Source organism: Protomyctophum parallelum (assembly GCF_964188405.1).
Source record: "Protomyctophum parallelum genome assembly, chromosome: 13".
NCBI classification, from domain to species: Eukaryota; Metazoa; Chordata; class Actinopteri; order Myctophiformes; family Myctophidae; genus Protomyctophum; species Protomyctophum parallelum.
This window is the reverse complement of record NC_139708.1, coordinates 13,536,446-13,545,507: the sequence shown is the minus strand read 5'-3', so window position 1 is coordinate 13,545,507 and position 9,062 is coordinate 13,536,446. Positions and strand designations below refer to the sequence as shown.

Here is a 9,062-nt window from a genome sequence, read left to right as displayed (position 1 = left end):
AATTGTAGGGCAACTTTTGTCTGTGTCTGCATTTGGGTCCGCCAGTTCTCGGTACCGTGACAAAAGAGCTCTGGCAGAATGGCAGGATTATGTTTGTTACAGAGTACATACTGTATGACTGGTGGCCATGCAGTCAAACTGTCAGTTGAAGTAACAATCTACTGTGCCATTAGGTATGTCGACAGACTATTCCATCAGGTAAACTCACCTGACAGGTTCTCAAAATATATGACAGCGTTTAATAGAACATGTAATAGTATATTTGTAAGTTTTTCTTCTTCATAGAATATACCCTTGCAGTTTTACAAATGCTGCGAATCCCTGTGACCCAATATTTATCTATTTGAACCATTGTTTTATACTGACTATTGAGTCGTTAAAGGACGACTTCACCACTTCTCAACCTATCTTCATATAGAAATCACACTCATGTGAAGTGAGGGGCACCCTTTTCATCATACATCACATTCCGTGCTCAGCCAATCAAATCATTTCCGTGGTACACACACACACACACACACACACACACACACAAAGCTGGGTATAGCAGGGCCCCCCCCTATGCCGGAAGCACGGAATGTGATGTACTGTATGAAGATGTATGATGATAAGAGCGCCCCTTCACACAGGTGATTTTTGAGGGGCGCTAGCCCCTCCTATATACAGCTTTTGTCCACACACGTCTCATATTTGCCATTGACAATGAAAGGAGAAATTCGGTCAAATGTCCACCAAATATGACGTGAATTTGTTGCAACACAAACATTAAATGCGATTGACAATGAAGGGAAAAGTTATGTTATATGTATACTTTTTTATCATGAACATTAGCGAGGACCAATTATATGAAGATAGGTTGAAAACTGGTGAACAACAGCCTTTTTGACAACTTTGAAGGAGTACTACGACAGGTCTAACGGGGTTGGACAGAATTAGAGGCCCTCGGCTAATTCTCGGCTACACATACATATTCTATATGTATATTCCCTAATAACACAGGCCCTACAGTGTTCCTTCTCAAGCTCAAACGCTGAATTCATACAGTTGACAATGTTTTTCTATTTATCTGAATGCTAGTATTGTTGGCATACAGGTATGTCATTTTTTTTTATTTTTATGTATATACACAGGTATATATATATATTTTAAGATAGCCTTTTTGCATTTGTCTTTGGATTGCCCTCACATTTTCATGGGAGAATTGAGGTAAGTTGACTTTAGTTTGACTCGTAAATATTGTAAAAACAGACTGACAGACTGAGTAGGCGGGCGCTGAAGGTGATAGGGACTGAGCTTGACTCTGGTGTCGATGGCAGAGAAGAGGACTCTGGCTAAGGCACTATCCATTCTGGATGATGCCAGCCACCCACTGCACACAGAACTTTACTCTCAGAAGAGCACATTCTGCAGTAACAGGCTGCAGGGGGGGGGGGGGACGGTCCATTTATATTGTCATAGCTGTTTTTTCTACAACTGCGTTGTATGTACTTTTTTTCACTCATGTAATTGTGGGCTCGCCTCAGCGAGCACACTATTGTTATGGACAGATTTCAAGCTCCGCCGTGTAACTACTTCCACATACTTTATGCTAGAAATTTAGTTCAAACTTCAAACTGTTCAGCTCTTTGCAGTGATGTGTGCTTGTATTTTGATTTTCACAAAGTTTTATACTTTTTATACTTTTTAACTTTTTAACTTTTTTAACTTCCCATAGACCTCCCATAGACAATGAATGGGATTTTATCTCTAAATCAACCTCACATTTGCAGCATCATTACTCTGGCATACTTTGTCGTAGAAACGTGATTTAAACTTTAGAAAGCTCACACGACTCTGGACTTTTTCGTGGTTCAAACCGTATTCAAATACGTTAAACGTTTTTTCCGAAATCGCAGTTCAATCGCAAGCCGTTTCGCCTAATTAGTGCCAACTTAGAGTGCGGGGCCTCTTTCAGTAGAGTGTGGAAACTGAAATTCTTTCCTTGAAAATTTACCAAACAAATTGTCGTCCCGGCCAAAATATTCATTTTACACGCATGTTCTTTGGTCATTTTGTAGCCACACATGTCCTCTTTCACACAATGTGACCACCAAAGCACAGAGACATACAGAATGTGAACTACGGCCTTCGAAGTGACACAAATACAGTCAAGCTGCTCATTGACCTCCATTGTATAATTCTTACGAGTAAATTGACAATTCTTAACTTGCTCTTATAACCACATTTTCGATCGTACCAACACCACAATCGCACATGGTGTACCTCAATCTCAGGCCACTCACAGCGAAAAAAATATTTGCATTCGACTTTTACTTTTTGCGATAGAGCAATTTGTTCGGGCATAGTTTTCCTTTTTCAGGATCAGTTTTCCTGAAAACTTTTACTTCAGCTTTAATACATTTTCTACTTTTGTTTACAATATGCTACAGTCCCGAAATTTTGATTATGGATTTAGACCACCAAGGGTAACACTATTACTCCGGTCCCCGAGTTTCAAACTTGACACGGCAATAACTTTATACAATGCATTTTACGCGAGCCCACGCAGTTTCTACAGGAACTGCTTTCTAGTGTATTATTAGTGTGGTTGCCCTAACAGGGCAACCAGACTATTGTTATTGTAAATGAGCGATACTTTGCCGCACTACTCCTCCCACAGTTTTTTCCGCACACACTCGAGCCATATGTCAAAATGACCGGCTTCATCGGGAATCGTGTGCTTGTATTTTGCTAAGAGATCCGTTGTATAGGTTAATTGATATTAATTAATTAGTTCTCCATAGACTTATAATGGGGAAATAAATGTAAGTATTTTTTTTCCATTGGAGACCGTAAGCGCCATATTTACAAGACTTGGGAGGGAGGTTCATAATAATTATGAAAATGAATTGAAAAGGAATTACATCAGTCGGCCTCATGGTGGCGCTATAACAGCCCACTTTACGTTTTTCCCTATAACTCTTGAACCGTAAGTCGTAACATCAAATTTTCTTTTTCCATGGATTCCTTGGTCATGAATATGATGCATTTTCACATATAGGCCACGCCCATTTTCGTCAGGAAAGAAATTCCTGCAAATTTGAATTTTCTCCAAAACACACTTTTGACTCCTCCTCCTACAGATTTTGTCCAAATCTCACAAAATCTGCACACATGATCTCCGGACCTATCCGATTAAAACACCAAATGCAGAATTTTGGTAGTGCGTATCGTTCGGCCGTAATTGTCGTCCGAAGATAGTAGGAGGGGCCTATTTTACAAAAGAATGCCATAAATCACGAACAGAATGTCCGATCCATTCCAAATTTGAATCGCATGTCTCGGGTGGTTTAATCAACCAAGTTCCAAAAGCAATTCCATTTTCATCCATAGGGGGCGCCGCAAATGCGAGAAATGTAACCACACTTTGCAATTTTGAAAGATTGCGACCTTTCTAGTTTATATGTTCATCATTCTTCTTTGTTCTGTCTGTCTGTCTGTCTGTCTGTCTGTCTATATCAGTGAGACACAGATGTTACGGAAGAAGATTTTCCTGCTTCTGGTGGCTGTCAGTATGGTCAGCCTCTCGCTGAGATGGTGAGTCAAACCTTTCAGATGACTACATGGCCGTGAGAAGATATTACAGTAGAAGGTGCTGAACGTGCAGCAGGGGGTGCAGCAAAATGCGTGTGCACGCACCTCGTGCACGCGCACACGCGTTGATCGGCTATTTTCAAATGGCCAGGATAATGCGCCGATACTGTGATACAGCATATTTATTAGGCCAGCTAGTAACACAAATCTGTTTAGATTTAAATTATTATTATTTTCCCCCTCCTGTCCGAGGGGGGGCTGTGCCTGGGGGGAGGGGGTGCTCCCATTGATCATGCTGAAATGTTGAAACAAGATACTGAAACAATTGAATGTGTTCGTTGTGAACTGAAACACTGTGTTCATTAGCAAACTGTAAATAAATTACCAACCGAAAAAACAAAACTCGTTTTTTTTTCCACCGCTGGGGGGGGGGGGGGGGGGGGGGGGGGATGGGGAGGGGGGGGGATGGGGAGGGCGGCGGGGGGGGATGGGGGGGGGGGGCGGGGGGCTGCACCCACCGCCGTTATAGGAACTTGACGCGGCTGCCCAGTACCCCTACTTCCCTCAGGCATCTAAAATATGACAAACAAAATTTGATTCAACACTAGTTGGGTGTTCATTTACCTCTCACATTTAACTACTTTCAACCTGGCATCATAAATTTAGTAGGATATAAGTGGAGATTTCCCCAATTGCAGTTTGTTTAATGCTGGCATTGCGGCTGAAGTGTACCTTTTCCCACTTCAACCCGATGGCATGAGGGCGAAGTAGCCATACAGGAGATGATCAGTGTCATTTGTTATTGAAAACGCTAAGCGTGTGATGAACACAAAAATATGCACTTATTACGGTATAACTGAATTAATTAGCCTAAATGTAAATATGCTCTCCCTCCAGGACCATGGATGCCTTCCACCTGAGCCTCTTTGCACCGTGCTCCCAGCCATTCCGGGGCCTGAAGCCCAAAACCAACGTAGTTTTCCTGAAGACCCACAAGACGGGCAGCAGCACCATGCAGAACCTGCTGTTCCGCTTTGCAGAGCGCCACAACCTGACAGTGGCGCTCCCCATAAAGGAATGTGGCCACCAGTTCTGCTACCCAAGCTCCTTCAACACCAGATTCATCCACCCAGCCACCCTGCCAGCCAACATCATCACCAACCACATGCGCTTCAACCACACTGAGGTGCTGAACTTAATTTTGTCTAAATGAAAAATGAAGTATATTATGCACAACATGCAGGCATACTTTTGTCATTTGGAAGCAGTGTCATTCATTTGAGTTTGTCAGTCAAAGATACAAACTTTTACAAATTGCTGTCCATTGTAAACTTTGTGCGGGCAACAAATCGCTTTCACGCATAATCGCATATGTACTGACATCTACAGTATAATGCACGCCCCCCCCCCCCCCCCCCCCCCCCCCCCCAATTTCAGGATTGCATCTCTCGTCTTTATATCTTGTTAACCCGTTATAGATACTTTTGGATTGGTGCACACAATGGCAGGCAAAGGTTGTGTTGTGTAAACACCTGTTGGTTTTACTGTGCATATGATAAAACTTCTTGTATCTTGCAGGTGCGGAGGCGCATGCCGAACAACACCGTATACATCACTATTCTCCGAGAGCCGGGCTCCATGTTTGAGTCGATGTTCAGTTATTTCAAACAAAACAGTGAGAGTTTCAAGAAGGTTCCCAACGGATCCTTGGAGGCCTTCTTGGAGGAACCATGGCGGTACTACCAGCCAAATGAACCGGTCATGCCTACCCGCAACGCCCTGACCTTCGACCTGGGCGGTGACAAGGACCGATCGGAGAACGACACGGCATACGTCCGTGACTTTGTGGCGGAGGTGGATCGCTCCTTCTCCCTGGTGATGATCGCAGAGTACTTTGACGAGTCGCTGGTTCTCCTCCGTCACCTGCTGTCCTGGGACCTGGACGACATTCTGTACGTCAAGCTCAACATGCGCGCAGCCGGCTCCAAGCAGAGCCTCGCACCGGGCCTCACCGCCAAGATGCGTGCCTGGAACTCACTGGACGTACAGCTCTACGACCACTTCAACGCCTCGCTTTGGCGGAAGCTGGCAGCCCTCGGTCCGGCCTGCGTAGCAGAGGAGGTGCGCCTCAAGCGACAGGCCCAGGAGAAGCTGATGCAGAGCTGCTTTGGAGACCGGATGCCGTTGCTCCGCTCGGCAAAGCAGATCAAGAACATGAAGCTGCGGCCCTGGCAGCCCAGCGACAATGTCGACATCATGGGCTACGACCTGCCAGATAGCGTCAGCCATGTCCAGAAGCTCTGCCTCAAGCTGATCATGCCAGAGCTCCAATATACAAAGATTCTCCTAAGATCTCAGACACGTCCTGTCTGGAGCTGGACACGAAGATGGAGCTGGTTTTGAACCGTATCAAGGATCCCCTTTTTTATCTCTCTGGGACTCCAGTTTTTACACTGTAAAATCCTATAGGATTTAAAGCCTTACTGTGCGGTAATTTCCCTGCTGGTCACTACCATCTTGCACTTTCCAGAAGCTCTTAATTCATCCCTTTGAACTTCAAAAGGGTTGTGTCTCGTTAGGGTTCTGTGCTCGTCAGAGAGGGGAGGGGTGAGTGACACAGATCTGCTGTAGAGTCAACCCAGTATGTATACTGTAGGTTTTATTCTGTTTGCTGTCGCAAAAGTTTATAGATATTCAAAGTCCAGCTGTCTGCCGTCCATTCTCACCATTCTCATTCCGGAAGGAAAACAGAAAAGGGGTGAGTTGCCCTGTTACCCTTTTGATGCAGTATACTGGTGGTCTTTTTTATTGTCTTAATAGTTTGATGTATTTATTAAAAAGGTCTTAAAAGTGCTTAAATTGTCATTTCACTGTCATCTGGGCCCTGTTTTTTTTTAAATAATTTATGACGATAACAATGATATGAGTCCACAGACAATCAAACAGTGACACAGTTATACCACAATGCGTCTTCTACAGTCCACAATTTAGATGTCATTATGCTATGCAGTATGTTGACATGACAGATATCCCGTTCCAGCATTCTCTTCCTCCCTCTGTCTTCATTCATTTCATTTTATTTTATAGAATTTGTTTAGAATTCCACAACAATAGCCATAGCCTGGAGAGACAAAATTATATCTCATCTTTCTCCCACAGTCTCATCCGGGTTTCAACCAGAGTGTTCTCTTGTGTGAGTGTCTCTTGTGAGTCTCTTTTTGAGGGGCTCTAGCCCCTCCTATGCACAGCTTTGGGTAACATGTCATTGTTCCAACCTCCTGTTAATCTGACCGATTAGCGGCGATTACTAACACTATCTCTATCCCTAACCTCAGTCTTAACCGGCCACATAGGTCGCTAACCCTAACCTCAGTCTTAACCGGCCATGTAGGTCGCTAACCCTAACCTCAGTCTTAACCGGCCACGTAGGTCGCTAACCCTAACCTCAGTCTTAACCGGCCATGTAGGTCGCTAACCCTAACCTCAGTCTTAACCAGCCACATAGGTCGCTGACCCTAACCTCAGTCTTAACCAGCCATGTAGGTCACTAACCCTAACCTCAGTCTTAACCGGCCACGTAGGTCGCTAACCCTAACCTCAGTCTTAACCGGCCATGTAGGTCGCTGACCCTAACCTCAGTCTTAACCAGCCACATAGGTCGCTGACCCTAACCTCAGTCTTAACCAGCCATGTAGGTCGCTGACCCTAACCTCAGTCTTAACCGGCCACGTAGGTCGCTAACCCTAACCTCAGTCTTAACCGGCCATGTAGGTCGCTAACCCTAACCTCAGTCTTAACCAGCCACATAGGTCGCTGACCCTAACCTCAGTCTTAACCAGCCATGTAGGTCACTAACCCTAACCTCAGTCTTAACCGGCCACGTAGGTCGCTAACCCTAACCTCAGTCTTAACCGGCCATGTAGGTCGCTGACCCTAACCTCAGTCTTAACCAGCCACATAGGTCGCTGACCCTAACCTCAGTCTTAACCAGCCATGTAGGTCCCTAACCCTAACCTCAGTCTTAACCGGCCATGTAGGTCACTAACCCTAACCTCCGTCTTAACCGGCCATAAGGGTCCCTAACCCTAACCTCAGTCTTAACCGGCCACGTAGTTCGGACTAACGGTAGGTCAGATGTATGGGCATTCTCCCAGCTTTGTGTATTTGTAGCACATAATTTGATGATTCGATTAGCAGATGTATGATGATTTTTTTTTCCTACAAGGTAACCTGTTCGCCTAAGATCCTATAATATGTACCTAGGGAAATGTCGCATGCATGTCATTGTTATCTGTGTTTAAATACACCCGAGGGCTGACTCGGGGCTGACCCGAAGGCAAACTGTCTACAAGAAGGGTCAGAGTAGGATGTTGTTAGATCATTTATGTCTTATCTGTTTACAAACTAATGCCCAGTGGTCAATGTCCCATATCCTCCTGAACTGTGGCCCATGCCATATAGGTCATTCATATTGTCACCTTCATATCATCATTTTACTCTTAGCCTACTGCCTGTTTACACAGGGTTGTTCTCCATATCATCATAAATGTCATGTCATCCATGTTTATGACCAAAATATGTTTTCATCTGTCCCATTTAATATCTTGTTCAGTCGCCATACTGTCTCTTCTCAGTCACCAAGTTATGGTAGGCGCTGTTTTTAAATTCAACATGCAGCTGCTGTGTTATCAGTCTAGTTTGACCTTGGCCTAGCCCTAGTAACTTAGCACAATGCAGGGAAAGTTATCTACAGGTTGCCTGGCAACGCCAGCCTCTGTGCTTTCCCGGTCTATGGCCATCAATGACTGAACCAAGGAAGATGAACTCTACGTCGCTACGCCATCCTCATCATCAATGAGAGACCGCCAACCCTGGTCTTGTCATCTGACATTGCGCACATGAATCATCTCCAACCAATTAACTTTATATCAACAAATCTGACGTGATCTGCAGTATTTAGCCTGGAACAATACTGTGAAGAGGAGGTTCAGTTCAGTGTGGTTCATTTGGAATCCATCTTGGAACAATTGATTATTCTAAATTATATTGATGTATTATACTATCATATTCTGAACCATGTAGCACATTCTCTATGTAAATTGACTTTATACCAACTAAAAAACCTTAAACTTTATTTCATCTGCCTCTTTCTTTCTATTTTTGGTACAGTGACTGTCATTTAAAATTTAAAGGTCTACTCACTCATTTTTACTAAATACAGCACGGTATTTGGTCTCCCTGCTGGGTTATTTGAAGGTATTTATTTACAGTCCTTTCTAGCCCTTTCTAATTATTGCTGGTCAGCAAATCTGTGTCCATTTATATTGTCATAGCTGTTTTTTCTACAACTGTGTCGTTTAAAAAAACCGTAGGCCTTTTTATAGCTTATAGCTTTTTACTGCATTCTTTTTTTCACTCATGTAATGTATTATTTATATGTTCATCATGCTTCTTTGTTCTGTCTGTCTGTCTGTCTGTCTGAGTTAGAG

The 9,062-nt window shown here is 43.9% G+C and overlaps 1 protein-coding gene across 1 annotated transcript; it reads left to right on the top strand.

The window, feature by feature from the left end:
• Positions 1-3,511: 3,511 nt before the first annotated feature.
• Positions 3,512-6,038, top strand: LOC310868500 (galactose-3-O-sulfotransferase 3-like; the record flags this gene model as incomplete). Its single annotated transcript, XM_083778955.1, has 3 exons — positions 3,512-3,576; positions 4,471-4,759; positions 5,152-6,038. 3 exons carry the CDS (start codon positions 3,512-3,514, stop codon positions 5,974-5,976), a joined length of 1,179 nt encoding a protein of 392 aa, XP_083635081.1. The 3' UTR covers positions 5,977-6,038.
• Positions 6,039-9,062: the final 3,024 nt, after the last annotated feature.